Source organism: Phocoena sinus, chromosome 9, assembly GCF_008692025.1.
Source record: "Phocoena sinus isolate mPhoSin1 chromosome 9, mPhoSin1.pri, whole genome shotgun sequence".
Lineage (NCBI taxonomy): Eukaryota > Metazoa > Chordata > Mammalia > Artiodactyla > Phocoenidae > Phocoena > Phocoena sinus.
In genome coordinates this window covers 42,059,844-42,079,426 of record NC_045771.1, presented here as the reverse complement: position 1 = coordinate 42,079,426, position 19,583 = coordinate 42,059,844, and the positions used below count along the sequence as shown (strand labels likewise).

The 19,583-nt window shown below is 35.0% G+C and overlaps 1 protein-coding gene across 4 annotated transcripts in view; it reads left to right on the top strand.

Moving 5' to 3' along the window:
• Window positions 1-17,711, top strand: part of SEPTIN7 (septin 7) — a 103,499-nt gene extending 85,788 nt beyond the window's left edge. For all 4 annotated transcript variants that reach the window (XM_032642790.1, XM_032642791.1, XM_032642792.1 and 1 more), the window contains 3 exons: window positions 11,504-11,639; window positions 15,521-15,660; window positions 16,664-17,711. In XM_032642790.1, coding sequence (XP_032498681.1) covers window positions 11,504-11,639; window positions 15,521-15,660; window positions 16,664-16,703 — 316 coding nt within the window. In that variant the 3' untranslated portion in view covers window positions 16,704-17,711. The remainder of the gene's footprint in view (window positions 1-11,503; window positions 11,640-15,520; window positions 15,661-16,663) is intronic.
• The last annotated feature ends 1,872 nt before the right edge of the window (window positions 17,712-19,583 follow it).

Genomic DNA, 19,583 nt, shown 5'->3' with positions numbered 1-19,583 from the left:
AGGCTTTGTTTGTTGGAGGAAGTGTAGTTTTATAACCTTGTTCCTTAAGTGAAAGAGCCATGCATTCTCTTCTGGTCTTTGCCATCATCTTAATAACCTACGTAACACATTTAATAGATCCCCAACTAGAAATCAAATAGCTCCTTCAGCATTTTTTTTTTTTTAAGGGAAGAGAACAGTTTCTACCAAGTAACCCTTAAACCCATTTTACTCTTTAAGATAAATATCCCATAGTCTCTTTAAAGAGACTAAACATAGAGCTTCTACCTTTTATTATGTCTTTTTAAAATAAACCATTTTGGAAGCAGAGTGTTTACTAGAAGATTATATAGAAATAAGGGACAGGACCAAACAAAAGGAACATTTAATTATTGTAGTCTTGGTTACCTTTTCTATGGCTATTGTGTATTTCCAGGGAGTAAATAGCTGGAGTTTGGATTTCTTCTGTTGGTTGGTAGAGTGGTGTGAGTGACTCCTGAGTGTATAGCTTCACCCACCCGAGCTAGTATCTTCAAGATGTGGTTTTATGATGGTGTAGGGAAAAGAGATGTGTGAAGAGGCTGGTGAGTTAGCTGGTATAGACTTGGTAACCATGTCTGTTCCCTGTTTTTCCTTTATTTGGGGTTGTTGAAGACCGTAAGTATTATGAAAACCATTTTAACAACGTATGTACATTTTTAGCCAGGTGTTAGGTATTGATATTTAATATTAGAGGATGATCCTGAAGGATCATCTGCATAATAAATAATAAGGGAAGCAAGTTCTCAAAGTAGCAATACTGTGTTATAGTGGTCAGCATTCCTTATAATGGAAGAGAAAAATGTTCCTTTTTGCTTTTTTAGTTATGTCTCCACAGTGGCCCTAAATTCCATAAGAAAGTGCACAAAGCATTAATAATCATTGGCAGAGTCACAAGCAGTTCTCTTTTAAAACTGATCTTGGACCTAACTCTGTGTTTATTTTCTTCATGATGTTTGGGTTGTAGCCCCTAATCTCTTTCTTAATTTTGAATTTCTTCTTACACTATTATTAGCGTGCTTATTTGAGGAAATTTATTGATCAGTTTCTAGATTTTTGGCTTTAGAGATCTCCGGAGAGCAATTGCTTTTACTTTAAAATTTTAATTAATTAATTTATTTTTGGCTGCGTTGGGTCTTCGTTGCTGCACTCTGACTTTCTCTAGTTGCAGAGAGTGGGGGCTGCTCTTCGTTGCAGTGGGTGGGCTTCTCATTGTGGAGCATGGGCTCTCTAGTGCAGGCTCAGTAGCTGTGGTGCATGGGCTCTAGAGCGCAGGCTCAGTAGTTGTGGTGCATGGGCTCTAGAGCGCAGGCTCAGTAGTTGTGGCGCACGGGCTGTAGAGCTCAGGCTGAGTAGTTGTGGTGCACGGGCTTAGTTGCTCCGCGGCATGTGAGATCTTCCCGAACTAGGGCTTGAACCTGAGTCCCCTGCATCGGCAGGCAGATTCTTAACCACTGTGCCACCAGGGAAGTCCCAGAGTAATTGGTAAAAAGGTAAATTTCTAGACTCAATCATTATCAAGAGATTCTGATTCAAAACATGTGGGATGGGCCTGAGAGTTTGTATTTTTAATGAACACCCTAGATGATTTTTTGTTTTTGAAGGGTTTTTTTTGGCTGTGCTGCACAGCACGTGGGATCTTAGTTCCCCAGCCAGGGATCGAACCCATGCCCCCTGCAGTGGAAGTGTGGAGTCCTAACCACTGGACCGCCAGGGAATCCACCACCCCTGTCCTTTTTTTTTTTAACCCTTGATGGTTTCGATATAGGTGATTAGTAACGAACGCATGCTTTACAAAACACTGACTTCTAGCAATTTACTACTGCTATTTTAAAAATTGATGTTTTTTAATATTTAAAATACAAGATTCTACTTGAGGTAAGGTTCAGTGCATGAAAAAAGGCAACGTTTTTAATCTATTTCTTTTTAGCAGAATTTGTATCAAGCAACTCTTATTTAGCACAGAAATATAAAGATCCATCATAGTGAATATTGTTCATAAAATTGAATCCATTTTAAATGCATTTCACTAGTTTATGGACTTTTTAACTGTTTAAAAGAAAAACATACACAATTAAAGCCACTGGTAATTTTGTAATATGTTAAAGCGAAATGTATTGTCAGTACATATCTTTCATTAAATGCATACATTAAGTGTATGCACTTAATGTTCGACTTTTTTCTTTTAAACATTTGTTAATGTGCTAGAAATAAGGATTTTTTTTTCCATAGTTTGAATTTAAGGCTTTTAAAATAGTGCTATTGGGATATTTTTTACTGTTGGATGCAGGTAAGGTAATTCAGAGAAAAATAGTGTTAAAATTCTTCTGCATATACAGAATTCTAGTGTGGATTACTTGAGTTAAACTATAACCCAGGTGAAAACATGAAAAGTAGGATTCTATTGGAAATGTATTTCTTAATGAGATGAATCATGTCTAAACTTTGCCTATGAAAATAATAAAAAAGTTTGTACTGCTAAAAAGCAGATTACCCCAGGAGTTAGTATATTATTTAATTTTACTTTAAGTAATAGAAAAATAAATATTTTTGAAGATTGAACCAACTGGGGAATGGTTGTAATTAGAACAAGTATTGAGATATGATTTGTTAAATTAGGTTTTTACTACTTTATTGAATGATACATACTGAATCTGAAAGAAGTCACTTGGAATTTTTATCCTTTGATTCTATCTAGTATTGTCTTGAAAATGTTAGCTGTTCATTCCAGTTGAATTTTTGGGAAAAAAAAAATCAGTACCAGCAATTTATGGTGCTTTAGCCAATGTAAGGTGCCTTTCTTTATAGCTATGAACCCATCCACAGATAACTGAAAAGAATGGCTAATACTTAAATATGTAAAGTAAGCAAATGTGAGTCTGGGCTTCTTATTGATGTTCTATTTGTATTGCTCCCATGGGACTTTTTTCTCCCTAGCAATGCATCCTTTGATAATGGTGGTACGGAGAGATTGAGGTTTCAGGGAGCTCAGAGTGGAAAAGGTAGAGTCATTAAAGAGAAATTGCCAGTTCTCCAGCCACCTCCCTTTGCTATATGTCTTAATTCAGAGCATCCTGACAGGGACCCAAATACCATGTTTCTAACACCTGGCACCACACCATGCCCTCTTACAGGTTTATGTTATAGTGTTTGATTAATCATTGAAAGAGACTTCTCTCTTGTCACCTGGAGGTTTTCATACCTTCAGTTACAGTGTACCTTAGTAAGGGATAGGTAAGAAGGAGTAGGTCTTTATTCTGTAATGTGAGAAATGGACTGTCTGTTAACTTGGAAATTTTCAGGCAGATCACATTAGGCAAAATTTTGTATGGAAGTTGAGGATCTGGAAATTGATTCTCTTAAAACTGCACAGACTCAAGTAAGTCTCTTCATATAAATAGAGACCTCAGTTTGAAGACCACTGAACTTTGGTCCTTTAAAAAAAAAAGTGGTCATTTTATCACTTTATTACTTCGTATGGTCTCTAAACAGCATCTGCAGGGAATTTCAGAAAGAAACTTGCGAATAAGGTCATTTATTCATCTGATTGCTGATGGACCTGTATTTTTTAATTGTTCTTATACAATATATAGACATATACATACACATACAGATATACATCTATTTAAAATTTATAGTTACATTAACCTTTGTCTGGCAGTGGACGCTCCACAGAGTGCTAATTACACTTGGTTTTAGAATATAAGTTAATTTTTTTAATGTTAAGCATAAAGTAGATTAATTTTCTTATATTTAATTTTTGGAGCCAGTTTTGGATGTACTGTAGAGTGTACTGAACCATGGGTTAAAAATAAAAATATTTGGTATTTGGTTTATATGTTTCAAAATGTGCCTTTCTGTTTATGTTAGCGGTCCTCGACATCACACTGTATACCTTAAACTGAGACAATATTATATGTCAATTATATCTCAGTAAAGCTGGGGACAAAACCCAAGATTTTGATTATATGGTTAAAACCTGAAACATAGCTGAGCTTGTCTCATCAAATACTGGTTTGTCTCAAGGCTGGAGTCTGGAAAAGTGAGCTCTATTCTTAGCAGATGTTCAGGTATCACTTGTGTCTGGCAAAGAAAATATCAAGTCATCTGTTTTCCTCAGGGCGAGTATATCTTGCCCACCCCTGTCCGGAGGCTGGAGGATGGTTAGAAGTAACAGAAAGGGAGGTCAGGTTCCAAATTAAAAGAGATTCAACAAGGTTGTAAAGGAAAGTGGAGAATTAACCATGTCAGGATTGCAGATCTCTTAAAGTAATCCCCAATAAGGGGAGAGGTATACTTTTTTGTTCAACATGCTTTTTTAAAGTTTTACTTGCTTCTTCCTTCATGGTCTTCCTTACATCTTTTACAGGCATACCTTGTTTTATTGCACTTTGCTTTATTACACTTCGCAGATAATGTGTTTTTTACAAATTGAAGGTTTGTGGCATACTGCATCAAGCAAATCTGTCTTCGCCATTTTCCCACCGGCATTTGCTTTCTTCATGTCTCTGTGTTAACATTGGTAATTCTCACAATGTTTTAAACCAGGGTTCCCCAACCCCTGGGCCGCGGACTGATATCGGTCCACGGCCTGTTAGGAACCGGGCCGCACAGCAGGAAGTGAGTGGCGGGCAAGCGAAGCTTCATCTGCTGCTCTCCATCGCTCCCCATTGCTTGCATTACCACCTGAACACCCCCCCCCCCGCCCCCCACCAAGTCTGTGGAAAAATTGTCTTCCACAAAACCGGTCCTTGGTGCCGAAAAGGTTGGGGACCGCTGTTTTAAACTTTATTATTATTATATTTGTTATGTTCATCTGTAATCAGTGATCTTTGATGTTCCTCATACGACTCACTAAAGGCTCAGATGACGGTTAGCATTCTTCAGCAATAACATATTTTTCAATTAAGGTATATACATTGTTTTCTAAGACATAATGCTGCTGCACATCTAATAGACTACAGTGTAGTGTAAACATAACTTTTATGTGCCCTGAGAAGCCAGAAAACTTGTGACTCACTTTATTTCTATATCTGTTCTGCTTTATTGAGGTGGTCAGGTTGGAGTTACCTCTTTCCCATATGTTAATTTTATTTTAGTTTTCTACAGTCTTCTCCATCTGTAGTCTTGGGAAAACTCTGGATAACTGAATTCCTATAAATGACTGAAAATACAGGTTTCTAAAGGCTAATCCTCAGAACTCATGACAAAGTTTTCATTGATCTAAAGAGACATAAAGACAATTTTCTGAAATTTGTCCCAAGTTTTTCCAAAAAAAAAAGTAATTTATTCAGTTATATCTTTTACTCTTGTTCATGTGTCCTTTCATGAAAATATGATAGTGTTGTTTTATTTACATTTATTTTTAACACTCTCACTTGGCAAAATAAAATGCTGGTAACTGTTGTTTCCCAGAATGTTTGGAAATTTTTGTTGCTCTTTGAAATTCTTATTTTAAGTGAAATTCCTTTGGAAAATTTTGTATGAAAATTGCTACATGTCTGTATGCATAGTGAGCTACCACACCACTGAAGCAAAAATATGTAAATGTATTTGCTTAATGAGTTCTTCAGAAAAGACCACACATAATTTAAATGAAATGTGGTTGTCTTTTCATTACACTCAAAATGTGGGTCATGTAAGACAGCCACAGTAGGGCCTTACTGGGTCAGCCTTAAGTGTGGTCCTTGCTGTGATTCTGTTGTTGGTCACATGAAAAGGGTAAGTCATCTGGTGGCTTTCAGGAACTGTCACCTCTTGAATAGATCCCTAAAAGGAGCTAAGTTGTATCTTTGGGGGTTTAATGTGCTGTTCAGGTTATATTGTAGCCTTTAAAAAAATTTTTTTTTACCAGGTCTTTTCACTTTTTTTGACTGAGTTGCTTTAAATTTCTCTGACAAGTTTAAGTTTATAAGCTTTAGCTTATCTACGTGTGTGAAGAAGAGTTTTCATTAAAAAGCAGGCAGGTAATGATATAATTTAAATGGTGTTTCTAGTCACCTAATAAAAAAACTTTCATTTGAAATGTGATGACAAAAAGTGATCCTTTTTCTAGGATCATACACCATGATCAAGTGGGATTTATCCCAGGGATGCAAGGATTCTTCAATATACACAAATCAATCAGTGTGATACACCATATTAACAGATTGAAGAAGAAAAGCCATATGATCATCTCAATAGAGGCAGAAAAAGCCTTTGACAAAATTCAACACCCATTTATGATAAAAACTCTCCAGAAAGTGGGCAGAGAGGGAACCTACCTCAACATAATAAAGGCCATATACGACAAACCCACAGCAAACATCATTCTCAATAGTAAAAAACTGAAAGCATTTTCTCTAAGATCAGGAATAAGACAAGGATGTCCACTCTCGCCACTGTTATTCAACATAGTTTTGGAAGTCCTAGCCACGGAAGTCAGAGAAGAAAAAGAAATAAAAGGAATACAAATTGGAAAAGAAGAAGTAAAACTGTCACTGTTTGCAGATGACATGATACTATACATAGAGAATCGTAAAGATGCCACCAGAAAACTACTAGAGCTAATCAATGAATTTGGTAAAGTTGCAGGATACAAAATTAACACACAGAAATCTCTTGCATTCCTATACACTAACAACGAAAGATCAGAAAGAGAAATTAAGGAAACAATCCCATTCACCATTGCAACAAAAAGAATAAAATACCTAGGAATAAACCTACAAAAGGTGGTGAAAGACCTGTACTCAGAAAACTATAAAACACTGATGAAAGAGATCAAAGATGACACAAACAGATGGAGAGATATACCATGTTCTTAGATTGGAAGAATCAATATTGTGCAGATGACTATACTACCTAAAGCAATCTACAGATTCAGTGCAATCCCTATCAAATTACCAGTGGCATTTTTTACAGACCTAGAACAAAAAATCTTAAAATTTGTATGGAGACACAAAAGATCCCTAATAGCCAAAGCAATCTTGAGGGAAAAAAACAGAGCTGGAGGAGTCAGACTCCCTGACTTCAGACTATACTACAAAGCTACAGTAATCAAGACAATATGGTGCTGGCACAAAAACAGAAGTATAGATCAATGGAACAAGATAGAAAGCCCAGAGATAAACCCACGCACCTATGGTCAACTAATCTATGACAAAGGAGGCAAGGATATACAATGGAGAAAAGACAGTCTCTTCAGTAAGTGGTGCTGGGAAAACTGGACAGCTACATGTAAAAGAATGAAATGAGAACGCTCCCTAACACCATACACAATAATAAAATGGATTCAAGACCTAAAGGTAAGACGGGACACTATAAATCTCTTAGAGGAAAACATAGGAAGAACACTCTTTGACATAAAGATCTTTTTTGATCCACCTCCTAGATTAATGGAAATAAAAACAAAAATAAACAAATGAGACCTAATAAAATTTTTGCAAAGCAAAGGAAACTACAAACAAGACAAAAAGACAGCCCTCAGAATGGGAGAAAATATTTGCAAACGAATCAACGGACAAAGGATTAATCGCCAAAAAATATAAACAGCTCATGCAGCTCAATATAAAAAAAACAACCCAATCCAAAAATGGGCAGAAGACCTAAATAGACATTTCTCCAAAGAAGACATACAGATGGCCAAGAAGCATAGGAAAAGCTGCTCAAAATCACTAATTATTAGAGAAATGCAAATCAAAACTACAGTGAGGTATCACCTCACACCAGTTAGAATGGGCATCATCAGAAAATCTACAAACAACAAATGCTGGAGAGGGTGTGGAGAAAGGGCAACCCTCTTGCACTGTTGTTGGGAATGTAAATTGATACAGTCACTATGGAGGTTCCTTAAAAAACTAAAAGTAAAATTACCATATGACCCAGCAATCCCACTACTGGGCATATACCCAGAGAAAACCATAATTCAAAAAGACACATGCACCCCAGTTCATTGCAGCACAATTTACAGTAGCCAGGTCATGGAAACAACCTAAATTCCCATTGACAGACCAATGGATAAAGAAGATGTGGTACAAATAAATATACAATGGAATATTACTCAGCCATAAAAAGGAATGAAATTGGGTCATTTGTTGAGACATGGATGGATCTAGAGACTGTCATACAGGGTGAAGTAAGTCAGAAAGAGAAAAATACCGTATATTAATGCATATGTGTGGAACCTAGAAAAATGGTACAGATCAACCGGTTTGCAGGGCAGAAATAGAGACACAGATGTAGAGAACAAACGTATGGACACCAGAGGGGGAAAGTGGCAGGCTGGTGGTGGTGGTGGGATAAATTGGGAGGTTGGGATTGACATATATACACTAATATGTATAAAATAGATAACTAATAAGAAACTGCTGTATAAAAAATAAATAAAATTAATCTTTTAAAAAGTGATCCTTTTTCCTGCATTTTCTACATTATAAGCACAATTTTGTGTTACAGTTTTCTAAATATCACTTTAATAAAAATGACTAGAATCGGGGTGCTAATTAATTTAAAAATTAGATTTGAAACATCATTTTGACTGGTGAGAGGCTTCCAAAAATTCATTTTAGATACATGTAACCATTTTCTTATAATACTGTAATATCACTTCATTTGGTTAAGGGGTCAAGTAGTTTTACAAGGCTGCAAAGCTTAAAAGTATCTCAAATGTGAAATATTGCTAATTTCTTTGAAAGTATACATATTTAAATAAGTTTAGAAATTTGAGCAGGCTGTCAGAAGATAATTGCACAGCCTATTTATTTTCATAATGATTTGGTATAGGGATTACTAACAGAATTTGGAAAAGAAATTAACTAGCTTCAACAAATTTGGCCATAAACTTTTGTTTTAGGGCACATACTTTTATTGTGAAATCTGTGGATTTGCCTTTAGTTGCTGCTTTTAGTGTCATTTACTTTAAGTGTGCTAAGTCTCTATTTTTTGTTCTTTTAGATATGACACAGTTGAAGGCATGTAAGTGGTTGTTTTTCTGAAGACATAAGCAGTTTTAGTATGTGAAGATTTTTAATATTTAAATTTTGAATTTAAAAGCAAATTTCAAAACATCATAGCATGTTTCTCTGCAGTCTTCTATTTTCCCCCAAGAGTTATTTAAATAATAATCTAGATGACAGGGTTTACTCTTGGTAAGGTGGTAGCCTTTTCATGTGCAAATTATACTGCAGATTCTTTACATTTATATGGATTGCCTTATTCCTCCCAAGCATGAAATTAAATGAGCATTTTATAGATAGGTTATTATAAGTAAGAGTATATATTTAAAATCACAATTCTGTGTGAATTCTAATTTATTTTTTTAAATTCTAGTTTTTTATAATTTTTTACAATATATTTATTTGTTTTCAAATTGCAGCAGTATTGCTGGATAATCTAAGTTGCTTAAACATACAGTTTCAGTTATTTAAGACTGCCAATTAAAAAATCGTTATGAGTATTTTTTTTTCTAGAGCCTAAAAATGTTTTGGGGAGTGGCAGAAGTGAGTTTTTCAGAAATCAAGCAAAAGCTTTGAACCGTCTCACTGGAAAAATGCTTGCATGAATACACAACACAAACACACATTTATTTGGTATGTCATTTCAGGGCATTCATTGACACTCTGCCCAAGAGATCTGAGGCCCCTATATTAAAAACACCTGCCATAAAGATGAGAAATATATTAATATGAAGGGCCTTATCGGCTTTTAATGAAATAATGATATTTATGCTTTAAAATTTATTTCAGTTTACCTCACTTTTTGAATGTTGATTCTTCTTTTAAGTTAATGTTTGGTTTATTTTCATTTTCAGAACTTTTGATTAATTGTTAAGACATACTGAAGGTTTGTAAGTTTTCTTTTGGTGAAGGAATATCCTTTAGTTAAGTAACATTTTGTTCTAACTTACACTAACTGCAAAACCAAATCCTTTTGGTCACAACAGTACATCACATCTTTGTCCTTCCTTTTTGCTAAGAAAAATCAGTAGCCAGTGTTCTTTCTGTCCTGTTGCTCATTTAATATTTTCCATCTTGCTCTCTTGTCCTCCTCCTTGAGAGGGTAGAATAGTGTTGTAATGGTCAAAATACTCAGCCTTGTAAGGAGAGAAGTCACCATAATCAAGTGTGTCAAATCAGGATTAAAGTGACTAGCCTTGAAGTTATAGATGAAATACAAAGCCTGACTTTGTTTTTAAGCCATGATTTAACTTTTTAACCACTTTATTGAGATAAAGTTCACCAATTTAATATGTACAGTTAAATGGTCAAAGCCAGTTTTTGTGGAGGCAAAATAAACATGTTTTATCAATAAAGTCAGAAAAGGGCCTGCCTCTTTTAAGTTGTCCCAGTGTATTGAATTGTTTTTAGAGATCGTGAAAGCCACAGAACCCACTTTTGTTTCCTCCCTGGGGCTGTAATAAGGTTACTGATACTTGGTTATTCTCTTGTGTCTGTAAATATACTAGCCTTCACATAAAGCTCATTTGTAGTATTTTTCAACATGAAAATTTTGAACAAAATTGTGCAGAGATTTGAGCCTGTGGAGTTTAATGTCAATAGAGTGAACTACTTTTATTTAACTGTGCTTGTGTCTATTGTTTGGCATTTCAGAAATGTCAAGATATTCATTTGCTTCTCTCTCTCTCTCTCTCTCTCTCTCTCTCTCTCTCTCTCTCTCTCTCTCTCTCTCTCTCTCTCTCGTGTGTGTGATCACTGACCATCTTTAAAACTTAAGACACTAAAATATTTGACATAGGTGGAATGAATTTTTCAAGAACATTAAAATTACATTAAGTGGCCTAGAAATACTCTGCTTGCCTAAACGAAGAGTGTTCTAGGTATTGCCTGGTAGTTTTTTCTAGCATATCAATTCAGTAACCAAAATAAGTTTGAATTATTGTGATGTCAGTAGTCGTCTAAAAGGAGAGATTATAACACTTGGAAAATTATAGAACTAAAAATATTCTACATGTATTGACTTCATTAACTCAGTACCTTTTTTCACATTAAAATTTTGTTTAAAATACAAAATTAAGTAATTTTCTTCTAGTTTTCCTTTCTAAGAATGTATTTAGGGAATGTGTCCTTTCCATTTTCCTTCTACAGTTTATTTTATGTGTTATCTTTAGATTTGATGTGCATTAGGTTTAGAGAAACATTCTGCCAATAGTTGTCTTTGGTAGATCTGTTTTCATAATAATTATTCACTAGAGATTTTCAAGTTAGCTATGAAACTTCATGGAAGGAAGTTCTAAATTGTAAATATTTATAAATTTTAAAAGTTTCTAAAGAATTTTTTACATGTTCATATATAAAACTTCAAATCTGTGTTCCATGTCATTTAAGGTGGTGTCAGAATAATTGAAAAATTATTTTGAAACTTGTTTTCAAAAAACAGCAGAGAATTTAGTAATGGCACACAGCAGCTCATTTGTTTTCATCACTGTTTCAGAGTTTTGTATTACACTTTTCAGTTTTAGACATTTAATGATTATCTTTAATGTTCACAGGAGCCCTCTTGCACAAATGGAAGAAGAAAGAAGGGAGCATGTAGCTAAGATGAAGAAGATGGAGATGGAGATGGAGCAGGTGTTTGAGATGAAGGTCAAAGAAAAAGTTCAAAAACTGAAGGACTCTGAAGCTGAGGTAATCAACCTAATATTTTCACCTTTTATAGGCACAATATTCCTTTAACAAATACCTTTAATAAAATTCATAGATAACTTTTCTCTAGATTTTTTCAAATATAATATGCTAACAATAAAATGGAAAAATAAAAGCAAGCACTATGTTTACAATAATATATATTTTAATATGTATTTGAATACAAGTATACTTGGTAGGAAGACATAGTAGAATACTTAAAATAAATTTTATTAGCTATAATTAACAAGTTATAAGAAATGAAATTATAAGCCATTCCATCTAGTCAATATAAGAAAAGTAAAGATCAGAGTTTTAGGTGGATGTAAGGATAAAAACTAGTGTAAGGGTAATAATAATAGACCAGACTTATTTGCATACGAATGAAAAAGAAAGAACCTTAGTTAAACTATAGACATGCCAGGGTAAATTACAGACAGAGGAAAAAATGAAGAAATGTGATTTTTATAAATGAGTTGGGCCTTATTTGTAATATAGTGTCAACGTAATTCCCACTGTTAACAAAAATCAGGTAGGGTAGTGACAAAGCATTCCAGCAAGCTGATATACTACCTTGGAATCTCTCTAGATGTTGAGGCATATATTTAGTTTCTATTAATCAAAAAGATCATGAAGACATATCCTTCAATAAGTGATAAGAAGTAAAAGATGGAGAAAAAAAACCCACACTAACACAAGCATCTATACAGTAAGTAGTTGGCTTGATGTCCAAGAGCAGTAGAAGAAACTCTAGGTAAACACAAAATAAATCAACAATTTCAGTATAATTTCTCAGCACAGATTTATTATCATTGTGCTGAAAATTACTTTTAAATATATGGGATGACATTAATATGAAATACTTCTAAAATTACTTTTAACAATAAAATTCAGTGAGACCCCTGTGTTTATATGTGACTCCACTAATATAATATTTGTGTTTAAATATATTAAAAGGAGACTCCGATCTAGTCTGTTAGATCCTTACAGTTGGTCTCTTTGCTTTTGTAATGAATTACTGCATAAAATACATAAACCTTCTTTGACTAAATACATAACCAAAAATACTCTGATCCATTGAGTAGAAGGAATGCATGGAGTAAAGTATTCAGTAATTTTGAGGAAATGTTTTTATTCCACATTAGATTTCTCTTAAATCACTGGGCTTTTCATGTAATCTCTTATTAAAAAAAACTTTCGCTGTTGTTGTATTTATCATATGCTTAATTCAGTGGGGATACAGAATAGCTCCTCCTGGTCTAAGACTACCAAGCACTGCAGAACTAGCATCCCTGGCATCTGTTATTAAGACGACATTTAGGAGATTAAGTTTAGTCTTTTTTATTAATTAGCTTTTTATTAAATCTATCCATCCAAGTCTCTACCCCTTCACTAATTAATAAATAATCTGGAAAATCCGTATCAGAAGGTGAATAAAAACAGGAGTAATCAAGAGTCTGCATTATCCTCACACTTAGATTATGATGAAAATCTAAAAGGAGTTGAATTTACATTTGGTATAGACATATTTTAGGGCCTGCTCCTAAGAGTAAATGTTATAAACAAACAATTATAAAACTGTAGTTATAGAACCCTTTGAGAGTTTTTACGATTACTGTGAATGGTGAAAACAGAGTGCGAAACTTAACTGCTCTTTGAAGGATAGAATCTTTATTAACATTAAAAGGACCTGTAAAGAGATCTCGACCAAGTTTCTCCTAATTCAGTAAGCCATATAAGTATGTAAATATATAGGTGAAGAAACCTATTTAACCTTGTTTAATACTGTTTTTTCTCAAGTGCTAGAAATATTTGTTTGGGGCATAGTTGCTAATACCCAGCAGCACAGTGTATCAGGCACAGTATTAAGCATCTTTCATGGATTATGTCATTTAATTCATACCACAGCCCTTCAAGATGGATATTATTGTCCATTTCCCTTTTTTACATGAGAGGAAAGATAAATTAACTTGGTCTGTGCTGCATAGCTGTAAGCCATTATTTGAATATACTTTGTTCTTAATCACTAGACAAGTCCACAATCATGTATCCACAATTTCAGAAAACTGCAAAATCAGACATAGAACTAATAGTTTTATCCCACTTGATGTGAATATTTATATACTTCACTGCAAAAAATAGTAATGTGTTTGGTTATAGGTGCTACCTTAGACAGCCCAGGAGTTGTTTTGTAAATAGAGTATATAGACCTTTCTAAGTATTATTGGCTTTCTGAAATCTGAAAAATTCTGAACTGTGAAACACATCTAACCCCAAGGGTTTCTAGGAAGTGAGGGATTGTGACCTGTACTTTTAACCTGCATGCAGTTAACACAAAGATATGTATATGTGACAGAAATGTACAGGTAAAGAATGATGAACACTGGTGAACCTGTGGTCCAGCTTAAAAAAATAAGGCATCATCAGTTCATTTGAGGCCCCTTTGTGTCTCTCCCCTATTGTATCCCTCTCTCTCCTTCTCAGAGGTGACTATTCTGAATTGTGTGTATATAATTCCCTTGCATTTTTTTTTTTAAATAACCAAAGGCATTTTCCTGTGTTCCTATTTTCTGGCATTTTCTTAGTAACTTGTTTGCTGTCATCAGGAAGATGTTACCTCAAATTTGATTCATGTTTGCTTAAATATATTTTAGATGGTTTTGTTTTGTAAGAACTGCATGAAATAATTTGGAATGGGAATGAATACGAAGTCACTTTTTGTGGGTTTACAAAGTAATTAAGAAAACAAGTTGAATGCGAAATCACAATCCAAATTCAAGATGATAATTCATTGGTGTAATACTGTCTTTAATAAAACATCGTTCCTGGACATCTGAAAGTTTTTAATATTAATAGTTCTTAGTTATTCATTGTAGTTTTTTTTTCTATAACTGTTTTCCTCAGAAATGGATTAACTAGCACCTAAATGAATTATTTAATGAACTATTAGATAAGCTCTTTGTTTCTGCAGTTACTTTGCATGAGTGTTCTCCATCTTTCAGCCAGCATTCTTTATAGCATTAATTCTTTTTTTTTTTTAAATAATCTAAGTTATAAAGACTCAGCTTCTGGACTTTTTTTTTTTTTTGCGGTACGCGGGCCTCTCACTGTTGTGGCCTCTCCCATCGTGGAGCGCAGGCTCCGGATGCGCAGGCTCAGTGGCCGTGGCTCACGGGCCCAGCCGCTCTGCGGCATGTAGGATCTTCCCGGACCAGGGCACGAACCCATGTCCCCTGCATCAGCAGGCGGACTCTCAACCACTGCGCCACCAGGGAAGCCCCCAGGATTATATATTTTTAACAAGCATTCAGGTGATTTGTACGAAGACTGATAGATGAGAAACACTGCTTTTTAAGAATTGGGGACCTTATCCCGTGATTTTGTAACTCTTAGATCCTCATCTGTTTGCTTTCATTTCACTTGTCTCAGCTTTCTGAACTTGGAATTACAAGACGTTCAAATCCTGGTTCTGCCACTTTTTGGCTAATGACTTTGGGCAAGTGACATAAACTCTGCAACTGTTTGGTCATCTATGAAGTGGGAGCAGTGGTGTCTTCCCTGCCCAGCTTCCTACATGTTTTGTGAGTAAGGAAAAATGAGATGATAAGATAGGGTATGCCCATTATAAAGTGCTACACACTGTAGCTTATTGTACTCTTTTTTTCCCTGTTTACCAAGATTATTCTCTTTGATCACTGGCCTTTTGGGTGGTAAGTCCTATAGGCAGAGGAATTTTAGTGCTAAAATTTTAGACAGTGCTAAAACCAGGTGATACTTTGAATTATAGCATAAGAACTGAATGCTCATTAGGATGCCTGGATGAAATGTATTTCTGCTCCTGATTTCTCAAACAGTTTTATTTTATATATTGTGCTCTGAATTAGCTCCAACGGCGCCATGAGCAAATGAAAAAGAATTTGGAAGCACAGCACAAAGAATTAGAGGAAAAACGTCGTCAGTTTGAAGATGAGAAAGCAAATTGGGAAGCCCAACAACGTATTTTAGAGCAACAGAACTCTTCAAGGTATCTAATATCAGATTCCCAAGAAATGTGTGTATTAATATTTTAAAGAATTATTTTCCTATTTATTTGAAAAACATTAAAATAACATTTAAAAAGACATCATCCATTATCATAAATCCCAAGCACAGATAATTTTCATGGATGAATCTTTTATATAGATGGATGCAATCTGTCATAACAGTATTTTTTTCACTGTAAACATTTTCCATGACTTAACAATCTTCATAATTTAGTAGCTTCATAACATTCTCTTCAGTTGATTCACCATAATCAGTTGCTCACCTTTTCCCATCAAATGTTGGACATAATGGTTGTATTTAATTTTTGGCAAACATAGAGAACACTGCTACAAAGATCTTTTATACATTTAGAGGTATGTCTTAATTGTGTTGAATTATTTCATTAAGATAAAATTTTGGATATCTAATTCCTAATGCAGCTAATTAGTTACTCTTAATTTACACAAAAATCAGTAGTATTTGTACTTTGGTTTTCTTCTTTTCCTCATTAGTCCCATTTAAAACTGAAAAGTTGTATCCCTATAAGGATTCTACACTTTACGTTCACTGCTAAACATTTTCAAGATTTTCAACACTATCCTTTTATTAACTTTTTCCCCAAGGAAGAAGAAAATATATTTGTAAAAGCGAAGCATTTCAGAATGCAAATGGCAGTAGGAGAAAAAGATACTCTGGTTGATGTCAGTTGATCTTTTTTGATTTGCACTGTTTCATTTGGGAAAAATTGTGCTTGTATATTAAAAATGGGTTTTTGTCATGTTTTTTTACTGTTTGTCTTGGAATTTTGTCAAATATTTGTCCAAGAAAATAATATTGTAGACTAGTATTGTCCTTAGTGTTAACTTTAAATCTTCTAATTTTTAAATGAAATCGTAGTGTTTGAAAATCCAACACAGTTGTAGTTGGTTTAGCTATTGCTACCATATGTTATCTATGTTTATAAAGTGGTCACTCATTTTGATTATTTTCCTTTAATCATTTAGAACCTTGGAAAAGAACAAGAAGAAAGGGAAGATCTTTTAAACCCTCTTTTGACCACCAGTTACATATTAGTTGCCAACATGCCAGCTTGGACATCAGTGTTTGTTGGATCCGTTTGACAAATTTGCACCGGTTTTATCCTTAATGATGGATTTAACAGCATGACAAAAATTATTATTATTATTTTTTGTTCTTGACGGAGATTAAGATGCCTTTGTCTAGGGTGTTGTGTACTTAGAAACTAACAGCTCTAAGTACCTTTCCTATGTTTTCTTTTTTTATTAAACAGATGTCTTCAATTTAATGCAAGAAAACATTTTACTGTTGTACAATCATGTTCTGGTAGTTTGATTGTTTACAGGATATTCCAAAATAAAAGGACTCTGGAAGGTTTTCATTGAGGATAAATTGCCATAATATGATGCAAACTATGCTTCTTTATGATAATTATAATACAAAGGTTCCATTCAGTGCAACATATACAATAATGTAATTTAGTCTAACACAGTTGACCCTATTTTTTGACACTTCCATTGTTTAAAAATACACATGGAAAAAAAACCTATATGCTTACAACGCACCTAGAGCTTTTTTATAACAACCTCTCTTTTTGTTTGTTTGTTTTGGATTCTTTAAATATATATTATTCTCATTTAGTGCCCTCTTTAGCCAGAATCTCATTACTGCTTCATTTTTGTAATAACATTTAATTTAGGTATTTTCCATATATTGGCCCTGCTAAAATAGGATATAGCATCTTTCATATGGTAGGAACCAACAAGGAAACTTTAATTCCCTTTTACACTTTATGGTAAGTAGCGGGGGAAAAAATGCATTTATAGATCATTTCTAGGCAAAATTGTGAAGCTAACAACCAACCTATTTCTACCTATGTGCAGTCTCTTTATTTTACTAGAAATGGGAATCATGGCCTATTGAAAAGAAAAAAAAGTCACCATTCTGCATTTAGCTGTATTCATATATTGCATTTCTGTATTTTTTTTGTTTGTATTGTAAAAAATTCACATAATAAACAATGTTGTGATGTAACTGAGCGTGGGGTCTTAAATATTCTACAGTTGATATACAAGAGTGTTCAGTGTGTTTGGAAAGAAGCTTTTCAGCTTCAGTTTGCCTCCTCCATGATTGTAACTCTTATCTTTTCTCTTGTATGTTTGTTTCATTTAGAATGCATACGTCCTGATTTTCTAACTAACTAAATAACAGAGTATAGTATCTCTCTACTCATTTCTGTCTCCTATTAACACGTTATTTCTCTGAGAATGAATTTCAACTCCCCAGATGAACTCACAAGTCCTTGGACTGAAATTTTTTAACTGGAAGGAGGGTGGTATAATTTCTTTTCACTATAAGGTCAAATGATATAGATTTTAACAAAATGCTTTATGATATTTTAAGTATAATTAATGCAACACAGTTTGTTACCTTAAAAAGTTTCATCATATCTGTTACTTTTTAAAATTAGTGATCCAAGCAGAAGGAAGTAGCTGATATTTCTGATTAGCCAATATTTTTGTTTATATCAGAGGCTGGTGGGTTTAAACAAATCAGTATGCTTGAAAGATCTTGTTGCTTTTCAAAGATATATAGATATAAAGTGTAAAGCATATTAGGAAGATTATTCACCTTACAGAATCTTGACTTTACGTATAAGTTCACCCTGGAGTATTTTTTTTTAAATTAATTAATTAATTTTTGCTGTGTTGTGTCTTCGTTTCTGTGCGAGGGCTTTCTCTAGTTGTGGCAAGCGGGGGCCACTCTTCATCCCGGTGCGCGGGCCTCTGACTATCGCGGCCTCTCTTCTTGCGGAGCGCAGGCTCAGTAGTTGTGGCTCACGGGCCTAGTTGCTCCGCGGCATGTGGGATCCGCCCAGGCCAGGGCTCGAACCCGTGTCCCCTGCATTAGCAGGCAGATTCTCAACCACTGCACCACCAGGGAAGCCCTGGAGTGCTATTTTTAAAGCAGATCTTATAGGGTATAGGGCATTAAAAACGTGATTTTAAGAATACTGCAGTAGGGCTTCCCTGGTGGCACAGTGGTTGAGAGTCCGCCTGCCGATGCAGGGGACGCAGGTTTGTGTGCCGGTCCGGGAAGATCCCACATGCCGCGGAGCAGCTGGGCCCGCGAGCCATGGCCGCTGAGCCTGCGTGTCTGGAGCCTGTGCTCTGCAACGGGAGAGGCCACAACAGTGAGAGTACCGCAAAAAAAAAAAAAAAAAAAGAATACTGCAATAAATACTTACCCTTATTTGATGACCATTACTAGTTAAAGATTGTCTTGGAAAACTTTTGTTAATCCTAAAATGCTTTCTTCTATTGGAGAATATACTATAGTGCAAATGCCTTTTTTTTCGGCTGCGTTGGGTCTTTGCTGCTGTGTGCGGGCTTTCTCTAGTTGTGGCAAGTTTCGGCTCCTCTTCGTTGCCGTGTGCGGGCTTCTCATTGCGGTGACTTCTCTTGTTGTGGAGCACTAGCTGTAGGCGTGCGGGCTTCAGTAGGTGTGGCTCCCAGGCTCTAGAGCGCAGGCTCAGTAGTTGTGGGATCTTCCTGGACCAGGGCTTGAACCCGTATCCCCTGCATTTGCAGGCGGATTCTTAACCACTGTGCCACCAGGGAAGCCCTACAAATGGCTTAAAAAAAAAAAAAATTGGCTTTTATTTCAAGACCAGAATCAGATATTCAGGAATAGCTGTAAGTAAACGTGCAGGGGTTTTTTTGTTTGGTTTCGTTCTTAGGTTAAGAGAGATTGGGTTAACACCCCTAACCAGAAAAGTTTGGTTTTAGGAAGTTAAGAATAACCTACTGAGTTTGGAGACTGCAAAATGAGGAAGTTTATATTGACCACCTGCCTAACTGGTAAGTACTGCTGAAAAAGGTTCTCACAGATGCCATTTAAAAATTC